We start from the raw sequence: 14,552 nt of genomic DNA, 5'->3' as shown, positions 1-14,552 counted from the left end.
ATAATCTTTGAAAATGAATAGTTATACGTGACATCCGCTTCTGATGAAAACTCTTAATTATCAAACTAAGACATCAATCGGCTTTTGGTGTATGCATGGATTAAACCTCATATCTCTTATTCAACAATCAGAAACTTTACCTGTTGAGCTAACTAGAACCCACATTGGATTTATTTATTGGTAGTGAATAAAAATACATTTATACTTTTTTTTTTAAATAAAAAAAGTTAAAAAGTTGAAATATATATAAACAAATAAACCACATAAAATAGTGACTTCAACAAAAGGGAGCTTTCAAATAGTATTAAATTGAAAGTTCACAAATTTATATATATATATATATATATATATATATCTCGAAGAGCTTAATACCAAAAAGTGTGCGATTTCAATTTTTTTAAATCAACTAGAAGTATCAAAAGTCTTGTATCTCAGTGTCATTGTCTTGTTTCTCTTATAATATCTCTCATTCTTATTATTGCAATTATTGAATTATAAATAAAAAATAAAAAACAAACCATTTAGAAGTAAGAAATTAAATTATCTTCTAGAATGGTTTCAAAAAACTTTTTTCTCACAAAAGTGGGACCGAAATTATACCTCCGCCTAGAATTATGTCTCATGATCTCATTCCAAAAGAAAAATAGAAAAGTTGGAAAGAAAGAATTCACCGAATAATCTTTGAAAATGAGTAGTTGTATGTGACATCCGCTTTTGATGAAAACTCTTAATTAGGGGTGTTCGCTGTGCAGTGCGATGCGATTTTGGGCCATTTTTTGCATCGCACTTTGCAGTGCGGTTTAGCTAAAACAATAACTACACCGCACCTTGTTTTTGCGGTCACATGTGCGGTGTGATGCGGTTTAGAGTTTAGCCAAAACCATAACCGCGTCGCACCTCATTTTTGCGGTCACATGTGTGATACTATGTATAAGATGCGGTTTGAAGTCAGTATATTTTTCAAATTTTGGGCTTCTCCTACTCAGCCCCAAACTAATTTTTCCTTTTTTTTGGGGCCAAGTTTTAAATTATTGAGCTAGTTTTTCTTTATTTTGGGTTGACATTTTCTGGTCAACACTTGTTAGGGTTATTAAACTTTTTTTTAAAAAAAAACAAGGATTATTAAACTATTAATAATATATTTAATATTAAAAATAAATAAATATATTAATATATAGAGAGGGTGTGGTGCGGTGCGGTTATACCATTTTACGGGCAGTTTTTGCGGTTTATGCGGTTTGGTGAACAACCCTACTCTTAATCGTCAAACTAATATCGGCTTTTGGTGTATGCGGAAATTGAACCTTATATCTCTTATTCAACCATCAAAGACTTTACCAATTGAGTTAACTGGAAATTACTTTGGATTTATTTATTGGTAGTGAATAAAAATACATTTATACTTTTTTTTTTAATAAAAAAAGTTAAAAAGTTGGAATATATATAAACAAACAAAACCACATAAAAATATATTTAAATCAAATTTTTACAACATGGGGCCAGGTCCTAGCTATGTTGTCGAAGAAAGATTCCTGAGGTAGGCTAGCCCAGGCAGGTCTTTTCCTCTTTACATGTATTGCATTTGCCTGGCAATGGCATATCCTCATCCTCAACCAGAGAAAACTCTCGCCCATTTCACACCGTAAATCAGTATGCATTTTCCTTGCAATGGCCAAGAACTTGTCTAGAGACACTTATCACTATATCAAAGCACGTGAGGTTGAACAATTGGACGTATTTGAGCACGTGGGCATTGCATTTTCTTATTGTCTTACACTCCGACAATATTTCATACTTTCTTACATTTTTTTTCGAGGTGACAAATTGTATTTGATTCTTTCTATAGAGTAGTGTTAACGGCAAATAGCTTTATGTCAATATTTCCAATCCCCTCATCAATTCATATCAATTTTTTATTAATTAGACCCTACAATAAATTATTTTTAACGACACTTTACAGTATCCATTAACATTTCTCTTAGATGAATAAATGTAGAATTGACATCATTGTATTGGATATCAATAATAAACACATTTTTCAACAATTGTGAAATTATTTGTATTATTGGCTTACTATTTCTTTTATATATATACAGTAGGGGTTTTCTTAGGACCATGAGTGATTTTGTTTTGTTATACTCACATATTCTTATAAAGAAAACGAATATTTATAAGTACTTTTCTCACATTAGTACAAAATTCTTTTAGTTCTCATACAACGACAAAAACTATGCTACCATTTATAAGAATTATTAGACATTTTTACATCTCTTTTAATAATGTGAAATTAATCTTCTTAATACGATTTGTTGTACTTATTATTTTTCCAATCAGTGTGGGATTCCAAAAATAACAAGGAAACTATATGTTAAAGTTATCCTCTCATAGTTTTTTTTTTTTTTTTTTTGAGAAACAACTCATAGCTAAAATTAACAAACACTATTACCATTTTTTTTTAAAGATAGAGTATTTCTTGTTGAGTGGGAGTTAATTTTAAGTTTATGCTTATGAATCCTTCATTTATTTACTCATAAAATTATGAAGGTAACAACTATACCAAGTCAAGTAGTGTTTGATTTTGATTAAGATATCTTTGATCAGATCAAAAGAAGGCTTTTCTTTTTCTTTTTTTTCTAATTCTTTTTTCATTTTTAAGTCAACATAATGTGCAAGTTTTTAGGATGTACTTAGCTAGATATACAAGTATTTGCCACAATTCTAATATAGAAAAGGATGCATAAGACAGACTTAGGAGTCTCCAGTTGACTTACCTTACAACTTACAAGGTTTATAAGCCTAATTCCGGAAGACTTGGGTAATTGAGTTACGCTAAAGACAATAGACTTTACCTATAATTCTTTAGAAGTTTTAACAATTAATGGAAAAAACAATTCTAATATAGAAAAGGATGCATAAGACAGACTTAGGAGTCTCCAACTGACATACCTTACAACTTACAAGGTTTATAAGCCTAATTCCGGAAGACTTGGGTAATTGAGTTACGCTAAAGACAATAGACTTTACCTATAATTCTTTAGAAGTTTTAACAATTAATGGAAAAAACAATTTCTAGCTACTCCATATGGCTTTTTTTGCTGGACTTTCATGCGTCTCTAATAAGTCAGAACTCAATCTCACATCAATCTATTCTATACAAAGAGCAACGTTTTTTTTTTTTTTTTGCAATCTCAGATATTATTTCTTCCTTTATTTATTTATTTATTTTTTTTTTTTTGGGTCGTGATTGATATTAATTGGCGTGTTGGTGAACGTATATTTGACTGTGTCAAGAAAAGGTTGAAGCCCACAATCCAAGCACGTCCACAAGAACCAATCCCATATCGTAATTTACTTATCAAAAAAAAAAACCCATATTGTAACCATATTCAACTCAATTGAGCCCATAGTTTAACCATATTCTTCCTGTACTCTTGATCAGCCCAGATATCAGATTTCAGTGGGCCATCCAGAATATAGTAGATTTTTTCAAAGCATTCAAGTCCATATCAGCAAACACAAACGTCTAGTGTTTACTCCGGGGATTTTTTATTTTTTATGGAAGATATATATTAAACACACAAAAAGAGGAACTTGGTTTCTTAATAATACATTGCTATGGAAGCAAACATGGTGAAATTCTCACTAGGCAAAGCATCATTTATTATACCTGCAACTATAAATTTAATCACATGGAAGGAAGAGTTAAACCATACAAAGTGGTATAAATATTGTTCTGTATTTGATAGGTTTTGCTAGCTTTATGGAGCATTATAGATTACCAAGAAAATGTTATTACGGACAATTTTTTTTTTATTGGAAGATGTCCGTCACATTTATAACAAAATAAAGCCCTTAAATTTTATATATCACAAGGTTAAAAGGCAAAAATTACATATCAAACACAACTCCACTGTCGATAAGAAACAAAGTAGTGAGGGATTAAAGCAAAACACAAGTTGATTGAACTGCCTTGTACATTGAACAGATTTTACAAAGGAAATTTTTTCTATCTTTGCCCATGTATTTACGCCATAATTTTTACATGATCACTGGGGTAAGTGTTCAGCACCATGTTTGATGTTTATCACCAGTCTTCTTCAAGACTAGCTCGGTGGAAACACATGACAGTGCAAGCAAAAATGAAGAAGGATGTGAACTCGATAAGCATAGCTCCTGTCTCAATCATATGAGCATGTCTAAGGATAATAGGAATCGCAATGCTCCCCACAGCTGATGCTCCAGTCATAAATTTAGCAGCATCTATCCAACTGCATTATATAATTGACAAACAGAAAAGAAAATTATAAAAAATAAAATAAAAAAGTCTCCATTGGAAGCAGAATGAGATAGAGTATTAAAAAGGCCACTACCTACTAAACATACACATGTATATCAAAGTTTCATTTACAAAGTTTATACACGGATACAGGTTGCATCATGAAAAAAAAATTAAAATGTTAAAAGGGCTTAGTTTAAGCAATACTAACCCCCCACCATCCCGGCTAGTCAGAAACTGAGTGGAACCACCTCCAAAGAATAAGCAAGGCATAGGCACCAGCACATACATGAGAGCTGCAGGTAAAATAAAGCAAAATCATCAACCTTTAAAATGTACCCAAAATCATAAATAAGGTAACCAACTTGCAATATCCTCACTAACCTGATAACATGGGCCACCAATTGCTGTATATTGCACAAGCCTATCAACAGCGAAGAAAAGTCAAGCAATAAATAAAAATAATAATTGAGAGACCCTGAATATATTTGGCATAAATAGCTCTAGTATTTTCTTTTCTTTTAGGAATCCCTCTCTGTGTGATGCATCACTAAAATCATTGGTGATAACATCATTGCTGATAAAAATGCCAAGTAGCAAAAGGTAGAAATTCACTTCAAATATGAGAATATGAGATGAATGCTAATTTAATAAAACATTTCATAAAGGTGTTTTGACTTGGGTCATAAAGGTGTTTTTGACTTAAGTCTCTAGATTTTTGATACTATATACTCTAAAGTGAAAATTATTCTATTTGGGAAAAATTCTAAGCACATAGGAGTAGTCAAATAGTTTAAAACAAAAGTAGGGAAAGTACATTATGCACCCAATATATCTCGAATCCACCATTTCACCCTCACCCGATTCTTATAGAAGTTAAGAAGTGTCATTTGAGCTAGAGTTCTTAATCAAATATGTATAAGAAGTACTCCTGCTAGTTTCCATCTTCTAAAACATTTCCTGGGCAGAAATGTGCCAGAGCAAGAAAGAAATTCAAATATCCAAAGTTCCTTTCACAATATAAATTAATCATTATGAACCTAATAACCATATATGAATCAAATTGTATTGTAAAGCTAATAGATAATAACCAAAGTCCTTTGAGAGGGGCAAGGAACTCAGCTTTAAAGCATACTCATAATGACTTTTTCAGCTACTCCTTTTTCTAATTTGACATTTGACATAGGTCACCAGAAGAACACCCAGTTAGTTATGTCAGCCAAAGTTCTTTGCAAAGGGCAAGAAACCCCGTGTTATAGCAGACTCATTGTAACTTCTAGTGGTACTCCTAATCCATATACAAATTGGTCACCAAGAGAATGTCCATTCAGTTTTTAGTCAAATTTTCCTTTCCAGAGCATACTCAACAACTTGATGTAAAGTGAGGAGTGGCCAACAATGTTTAGAGAAACAACCCAACAGCACACCATTGAAATCCTCAGTGACTAATGCCCCTCAGTGACAGACGAAAAGATATCAGTAAGTTAAGTCCACATTATATCAGTCTTAAAAAAATCTAGAGTAAGATTTCATACCCGATGGACCATATCACAACTAAAGAAGTAAAAGGCCAAAGCACCTTGATACTCTCCCAATGGCTAAAGCCTCCAAGTCAACTCAGCTAAATGTTAATCCCATATAAAAAAGGAAAGGCTTCTCAAACAATATTGTGATATTTGGCTACCAATTTTTGTACCAAGGAATGTAAATGAAGTAATGAACCATGCTAAACAAAACCAAGCCACAATGACCTTTTAACTTCAACTTGGCTGGGTTGAACATGGGCCCAAAGCACAAGCTTGACCAAATGCTTTGTAAGCCATTAAGATCAATTCAAGTATGTTTGTCAAGCCCAGACTCAGTCACAACCCAAACTGAGCTTGCATTAGCCTAATCCAAGGTTTATTCAGCAACAATCCAACAATATTTTCTTCACTAACAAAAGTTGGTGATTTTGAAACTTTGACTACCTGCTAGATTTATTATCTGCTTACCTTTCTTTTCTGTGGTGATATCTTTAAACATGCTTGAAGGATTGTTTGTTCAAAGCACAAGGCTACCGTTCAAGAGCATGATCAAGCTGAAAATGCAATCTTTAAAAGTGTTCACAAGCATCCTCGAATTGTGATAATCTTAGAAGGAGAGGCTACACTATAGTGGATTCATGTTGCATCTGCTGGTGTAGCGGGGAAGCAGTGTATCACCTTTAGCTTCATTGCAGGGGGGGCTCATCAATTGTGGAGTTTTGTATTTAGATCTTTTGGAATCTCTTGGGTCTTACCAGAGAGTGTGAAGGAACTTTTGTTTGGTTAGAGGAAATGGATGGGAAAACACTCGTCGGATATTTGGTACTTGGTTCCATTATATTTTATGTGAATTATTTGGCTGGCAAGAGCCAAATAGTGTACGTTTGCAAATATGGAGAGTATGGGGTACCAGCTCCTAGCCTCTTTTTGGTACTTTTTTGATTGATCCTGTGCATAGGGTTTCACGAATAGAGATTCCATTCGTGTTTATTGAATCTCTATCTTTTTGTACATAATTTTTGGTTTTCTTTGTAATTCTTTAGGCTACTTTGTGCTCTTTTTACATGTAGTATTCTTATTTCAATAAAATTTTTATTACTTATATAAAAAAAAAAATGGTGGGCACTCAAGAATGGAACCACTTTTTTTTTGCCGCGGGGGGGGGGGAGAGGGTTTTGAACTGCTCCAAATTTTTTATGTTCAAAGAAAAATTTAGCAAAATATAAAGGTGGTCCTCTCATAAAATCTAGTTCCACCCTTGGGCAGCATGACATATTCATATCATAACAAACTATATTTTGCATTTAATCAAGATTTGTGTATAGTTTTCTTAGAGTTTCCTACTTTTACTCAACTGATTTTCAAGTACTTTGCAGTTTTGCACTTTCACGGGACTGCTCGCCAACAAAGTAATATCGAATAAAGCACACCAGCATTGCCCAGATTTGAAGGGTCTTCACACGGATTAGAATACCTTCTAACGAACCCCAAGGATATCATATTCACATGACGTGTTTGAATTTGTACTAGGATCTCAGAAAAAAGAGACAAACTCTAATTGGCTTCTTTTTTTTTTTTAATTACAATTTGAAAATGGCAAAGGATTCATAATTCCAAGATGTTTTACAGGTATCAAATGAACAAACCAAAGAAAAAGAAAAACTGAACAGAATGCAGAGGTAACATGCTTTTTATGTCAACAAACTATACAAGATTGCAATACCATTATTTATATGATTAAAAAAAAAAGGATAGAGCACAACAATCTTAAAACCAGTCAGTTATGAAAACATACCAGAATCTGTAACAAGATGCTAGATGAAAACATAAAAGCAAGCCCAGCAAGCCTGCACATTAAAACAAACAAAGGAAAATTATGTTCATTTTTGCTTAAACAGCACACAAGGCCATAATCAAAATCCCAGAATCAAAATCTCAACTTACACTGCATAGAACAAGAACAAGAACAAGAACCATTCAGCAATCCCAGCACATCCACGCACCACAACCAAAATTACAAATGCACAGCAAAAAAAAAAAATTATTAGTACCCAACAAAAATTAACCTATCCTCCATAATCCCAGATATTATTAGCAGCCAAAACCCTAATGTCCAATTCAATTTTGAGAACAACAAAAATTGAAACCATAAAAGTAGTAGAATTAATGAGTTGTGTGAGTGATCGAGGGGTGCGAGGGAATTTGTACCTTCGATTGTCATCGCCATTTTCGGAAGAGGAAAGCTCTCTCTCTCTCTCTCGCTTTTGTTGAAGAAAGAAATAGGAATAGCGAAGAGATATGCGAGAGTGAAAAACCCAATAGGAGTTTTTTGCTCGAACCTGCTCGGGTAACTTTTTCCTGCCAGTAACTCCTCGAGTCTCACCGGCGACTCACCTTTACAGGTCAATAAATTTTTATTTTATTTTTATATATAGGACAGTTCTTAACTTTTTATTCTTAAAGATTTTTAGGTTGTTTCTATTTTGACTACATAATTTTTAGTTTTGACTATTTATGTTTTGATTTTATTTTTCTATTGATTTTTTGTACTTTAAAATTTTTTGTCACGGTTATAAAACTAAAAATTTAAAATATAAATGGCTAAAATAAAAACAATTCCAAATTTTAAGAACCACACAAAATGTTTTAAAGCTTTTTATTTTATATATATATATATATATATATATACAATATAGAAATTATACAACAGCTTAATCTAAGTGTATATGTGTGTGAAATTCCCTTTTAAAGAATTGAACCCTAACTCTTACCTTTCACACCCCGCAAGCACTTGTACTTGTAAAATGGCCTCTAGATTGGTATGATTGATTGCAATTGGAGTGTTAACAATTTCACATAAGTCTATAACTAAGTCCAATTAAATATATGCCTTTAGCCTTTGACTATACTATTATACTTTTGCCCTTGATACACTTTGAAAATTCCATAGATTGATAGCAGGTGATATGCATAAGTCTTGTTGGGTTAGGCTGGAAGGTTTTTTCAACCCAATCCAAGTATGTCAAGTTGAGAAATTCCCAACCCATATGGGTTGGGCTGGTCGATGGATTGTGTTAGATATTTCTTTTTTCTTTTTTCTCTTTTGGTAAAATGTTAGATATTTCATTTCTTATAAATAGTTGGTCTTTTATCAACTATTTAATTACTTTTTCAATAAATTATTACAATTCACATAATATGCTTAAAGTATATTATAAGTTTTCAAATTCATCAAACCTAATTCTCAAACACCAAAATAATTCAAACTAAAATATTAAAATAATGGTATTAAAGTAAACACTCTGTGTGTGATGAGTCGGGTTAAATCAGATAGGTTGAAAATACTTTCAACTCGAACCTAACCCAACTTTAGGTTTAATATAAAATTCCAACATAGCCCAACCCAACAACCCACAAAACCAACCCAAGGTGTCAAGTTGGGTTGGGTTAGGTTGATTTGGTTGGGTTGATGGGTTTGATGCACACCCCTAATTAAATAATGTGGTAAATGAAAATATTAGGATCTCTGAAGTTACAATATGTCATTCAAGTTCATTAATCCTATCACTTGGATGTCCCGGTAGGAAACTAATGACATTACATCTTTTAGCACTAATCACAACATAAAGCAATTGTGAATAAAAGAATGTCTCTAGACTTATCAATTCTAGTCACGTGACTTTTTCACAATTTAATAAAACAACATATTTTGATTGATGTGCAAATGTATTACAATAATTATAACTTACTAGTATGTAGCCCCGTGCTACTGCACATGAATGAATATATTATTAATCATGAGTTTATTCATGTTTAAAAGGCTCAGTTAAGTTTAAATTCATATTGTTAATCAGAAAATTTCATTAACAAAACTTAGCATTATATATATTTTACACAGAAAGATGAACCTTGATGACAATGTTTATCCAAAAGATCCATTCACGCTTTTGAATCTTCAATCTCTATTTGTGATTGAAATTTTTGCAGCTTAAAAAATTTAAAATTAAGAAAAAAAAAATCCTCAGAGTTGTACTCATTTTGTAGTTTTGCGATGGGTCATTTTGTAACATGATGGGCATTTGTGTGAAAAAAAGACCTCTGAAGTTCCATGGCTGATAAAAGAAATTCTCTCCAATCTCTTTTTATAGAGAGATGGGTTTGTGCGTGTTTTTATACATCCTTCATAGTTGTATTATCACGAAGCAGGTCCAATGGATTTAGATTGGTACTACCGATTCCCAAAGTATGAGTGCTTAATGTGTTATTAATTTCATCTCATTAACTTCTGCACATGATAGCAAAATTAAAAATAATTAGATTGTACACGTGTATAGTAAAATTGGAATGAACAATTGGAATGATAATATATGATAGTAACAACAATAGGAAAATTCAAATAAAATTTCGAATTAAATTGTAACAATCTAAATAAAAAATTCTAGTAGAAAGACAGGGTGGAGTGATCCACTCCAAGAAGGCGACCAAACTTGCGTAAATATAGAATAATAAATCTCTCTTCGGAAAATTTACATTATTCATAACCTTTACCTTTACTGAACATTTTAAAAACATAGTGACTCACATCTGCCATCCAGACATATACAGCTGGGTCCTCTCCAATTCGCGTGAGATTCCATTGATCACTAAGTTCCTTTGCAGTCTACAAAAAGTATCATCCATCGGTCCACAGCAGTGCTTTCTTCATTGTTATAGGTGCCCAACCTGAACAAAAAGCTAAATATAAGGATAGTGAATTTTAGGCATAATGTGCATCTAATCACATATTAGCAATTTATAACAAATGTAAAGATGCAAACTTTGTAAGTGAATAGTAAACAAAACTCAGTGTTAGAACCAAGAAAAAAGCACTTTAATTCGAAACTCAGTGCAAATGTAAATATGCAAACTTTGTAAGCAATTTATTACAAAGATGCAAACTTTGGCTTTGCTATCTTTTTGGAAATTATGCAATGTACCCAAACTAAGTTCTTATCACCGATATTAATCTCTTTGGTTTTCACGTTTGACTACAAAATCAAGAAAAAACTTAAATTAGCACAGTAACCCACTTGACCTGATACATAGAAGTGATTTTAATGAGAATGAGCCCACATACATTTAGCCACATGATGCAAAATTCAACTTCAATTTCTGATTCAAGACACATGGCACAAAATTAGAGTTCTAATTTAGAATTCAATTTCACACTCTCTCTGCTTCACCTATTATTTTATATATAGATTACCTTAAGGCACAGTTTTCAGACCCAAACCGTTAAAGAACTGTAAAAGGAAAATGTTCAAGATTTTTGAGATAGAACTGAAGTCGAACCGTGATAACGTCATAATTAATATAATAACTATTTTAAATATCAATAAATATATTAAATTAATAAAATTGAGAATTTGACTAAAATAATCCAAAGAAATATAAAAATCTATCTTGCAAATATATTTTTCATATCATAACTTTCATAAGATAAATAAGAAATATTAAATTTTAAGCAAATATAAATAAATATTGAGTTTTTATTTAAGAAAAGTATGATAGTCTTTTGCTTAAAAAAGAAAAAGAAAAAGTATGATAGTCTTAAATTTTCAACCGATTATTATATCTTTTTTTTTTTTTGGGGGAGAAGAACCGATTATTATATCTTGTTCTCATAGGATATTTTTTCCTAACCAAGAAGTCTCTTGTTTTGGTGGGCGGACAAACCAAGAAAGCTAACAAAGAAAAGTAAATTAACATAAAATGTAAAGTGCTCAACTTCCAAGAATGTGTTGGCAGCACATCCTCCACGCAAAGTGCTTCAAAGTTGGCAAAGTGCCTTTTTTTTTTTTTTTTTTTTTTCAAAAAAGCTTACTGTTCACACTCCAACGACCGGTCTAAACACAAAACTTTTCTTTTATTTATTTATTTTTTTTTTTAAGTTTTCTTAATCTAAAGGACATTGTAATAACTCCAAACCATTATTTTATCTTAAAAAAAATACCCAGCTGAATAAAAAAATATTATTTCTCTTTCCTCCTCTCTTCTTTGTTCATCTGTCTCTCTCTTAAACAGTAACACAATCAAAACACAAACACAATTTAAAGTCAAAATAGAAACAACAGATCAAGAATAGGGAAAAATACAAATTTAATTAGAACAACAAATCTAAAATCTGTTTGGGGGCCTTTTTCGGTTCCTCAACCACATGTGTTCCGTTGAAGGGATGACCTTACTAGGTCCGGGTTCTTTTTGGTGAGTTGCCTCCGGAACTCAACATTGGGCCACGTGGTCCAATGGCTACCGACGTACTTTTAAGCCAATAAGACCATTAAAGTCAAAATTTAAGAATCACGATAATGATCGAATAAATATATAATATGTGTTTGATATAATAGTTTTGATTAGTAGTTGTAATAGGAGTTGAAATATAGTATTTATTCAAAAGTAAAGTAATCATGTACTTAATGATATAAATTTAAAGATATGGAAGTAAAGTCACTTATCTCTAATGGTTTGCAGTCCAGCTGTGTAGCATCAATGAGCTGATGAGATTCAAGCAGAATGCCAGCGGTAGAGGTTAGTTAAGTTTGCCCCTCTTATCATGCATTTAAATGAGTTTAAGCCTTGGATAATAGTTGTAATAGTAGTTGGAATAAAGTAATATATATTTAAATGTGAAATAATCATATACTCAATGATGTAAATTTAAAGATAAGGAAGCAAGGTCATTTATCTCTGATGGTTTGCAGCCCCAGCTGTACAACTTCTGTGAGTTGATAATATCCCAACAAAGTGACCCCAGCGGTAGAGAGGCAGTTAGCCATGATAACTTCAAGATTGAGGGGGAAAAATGGGTGCAATTGGAAGGAGAGAGAGTATGTCCAGTTATGTGTAGGGGCTGGTTAAGCTTGCCCCTCTTATCATGCACTTAAATCAGTTTTCCTCTTGACAATGCTTTTTTAGTTGTTGTGAAGTTATGAATAGTGTTACCTTCCATAAGAAAACCTTTTGCATGGAGTATTTGTACCTTCTAAGAGAAAGGCTTTATGTAAGAAGTAATTGTGCCTTCTAAGATAAGGGTTTTTGTAAGAAGTAGTTGTGCCTTCTAAGAGAAGGGTTTTGATATGAGATTTTGGTGCCTTCTAGGAGAAGGACTTTAGTAATAGAAGTTCATGCCTTCCATGAGAAGGGCTTTTAGTATGAGTGTTTGATATCTCTTGAGAAGTGTGGAGATGATAAAAGATATAGATGTTTTGTGGGATGTAGTATTTGTAATATGTATAATATATGGAAGTATGAGAGATATGGAAGTTAAAAATAGTAAAAATATAAGATTATAACCGCTGGAGAAGTTGTAGAGATTGCTTTCCAAGAGAAAAGATTTTGTAAGAGAGGAGTATGGAGATGTGTTTAGGTATTTGGAGATAGGAGTAGTAAGATAGATGTAGAAAAGTATTGAGATGTGTTTATGGGTAGCAAAACAATAGAATTTCAGAGTGAGAGAGCATGAGAGTAGAGCTTAAAAGAGTTGTGGTCTATTATATGTAATAGTGTAGTAAGTGTGTATAAGATTATGTAAGATAGGTGAAGAAAGAAATGTTTAGAGATATGGGCAGCAAGATATATGTATTTTCAGAATTTGGAGAGTGAGATAATGAGTATATGAGAATAATAGTATTGTAGTGTGTTTAGCAAAGCTGCTGAGATTTTCTGCTGGGATTTTATAAAGGCTTATGAAGGCATATATGAGCTAAGGGCTGAAGAGTTTAGTTCCTAATCTGGAAACTAAAAAACCCAGAAGCTTAGAACTTCATTGAGAGCTTAAGAAGATCCTTAGAGGGAGAAAGAATAGAGAAGTTTTTCCGAGAGTTCTCCTTCATTCGTGTCTCCCCTTTGAGGTGTTGATGAAGGGTCTCCTTTAAAGCTGAGTTTAAGGGAGTACTTTAGCAAAGAATATTAGCCAAAATCTGTCCCAAATAACAATAAATTTTCAGAGAATCCATATTAAGATTTGGCCAAAAAAGGTACGTTTAGTTTTAAGGTATTCTTGCTGTTTTTGGTAAGAGTTGCTGGGGAAAGAGCAATAGAAAAGGAAGGTATTTTAGCAAGAGAAAGGTAGTTTCAATATTTGGTTTTGGTTTTAGCCAAATGTGGAAAAATCAGTAATGTTCAGGCGGCAGGGTTAGCTGTCACAGCTGTTCTAAAAAAGGCTGTCCCAGCTGTCAAGAAAAGCTATGATAGCTATCATGAAAAAGCTGTCCCAGCTGTCAGGAAAAACTGTGACAACTATCATGAGACAACTGTCACAGCTGTCATAAGACAACTGTTTGCTTTGGGCAGAAGGCAATGAGGTCAGATGGGTGATTTCAGACTGCTGGGGAGGTCATTTCATGAATTTGGCTAAAAAATGGTAAGATCTCTTTCAAGGGTATCTTACTATTTTGGATATAATAGCTGGTTGCTAGGATTTCAGTATTAAATGGCTGATGATATCACTTTCAGCCAGGTGCCAAGTGTTGAATGCACTACTGGAGTTCAGTTGGAAATGTTTCCTTATTGGGTGTTTGTGTTTTTGGTCCAAGATTCTATTACAACACATTTCTAGCAAGTAATAGAAGGATTGGTTGAAAGCTAAGGAAGTTTTAGAGATTTGGTCAAGGTCTCATTGGGTTGTGACATAATCTTGGTGAGCAAGAAGAGTATTTAATGCTCTGCTCTGGCAGCTGGCAAAGATATATATGGTCTGATTGTGACAAACA

At 32.7% G+C, this 14,552-nt stretch overlaps 1 protein-coding gene across 2 annotated transcripts; it reads right to left on the bottom strand.

Annotated features, from left to right (window-relative positions):
* Nucleotides 1-3,832: 3,832 nt before the first annotated feature.
* Nucleotides 3,833-8,202, bottom strand: LOC115953645 (vacuolar protein sorting-associated protein 55 homolog). Of its 2 annotated transcripts, none has more exons than XM_031071385.1 (5): nucleotides 8,011-8,202; nucleotides 7,598-7,649; nucleotides 4,661-4,700; nucleotides 4,488-4,572; nucleotides 3,833-4,268 (listed from the first exon to the last, which is right to left on the bottom strand). In XM_031071385.1, the coding sequence occupies exons 2-5, from the start codon at nucleotides 7,628-7,630 to the stop codon at nucleotides 4,085-4,087; spliced, it is 342 nt and encodes a 113-aa protein (XP_030927245.1). In that variant the 5' UTR covers nucleotides 7,631-7,649; nucleotides 8,011-8,202; the 3' UTR covers nucleotides 3,833-4,084. The 2 variants fall into 2 exon arrangements, with proteins under 2 accessions (XP_030927245.1, XP_030927246.1); XM_031071386.1 differs by lacking the exon at nucleotides 8,011-8,202 and adding an exon at nucleotides 7,747-7,996.
* Between the last annotated feature and the right edge of the window lie 6,350 nt (nucleotides 8,203-14,552).

This window comes from Quercus lobata, chromosome 7 (assembly GCF_001633185.2).
Source record: "Quercus lobata isolate SW786 chromosome 7, ValleyOak3.0 Primary Assembly, whole genome shotgun sequence".
Taxonomy (NCBI): Eukaryota; Viridiplantae; Streptophyta; class Magnoliopsida; order Fagales; family Fagaceae; genus Quercus; species Quercus lobata.
Note: the sequence above shows the minus strand (reverse complement) of the source record. Positions and strands in the feature narration are given on the sequence as shown.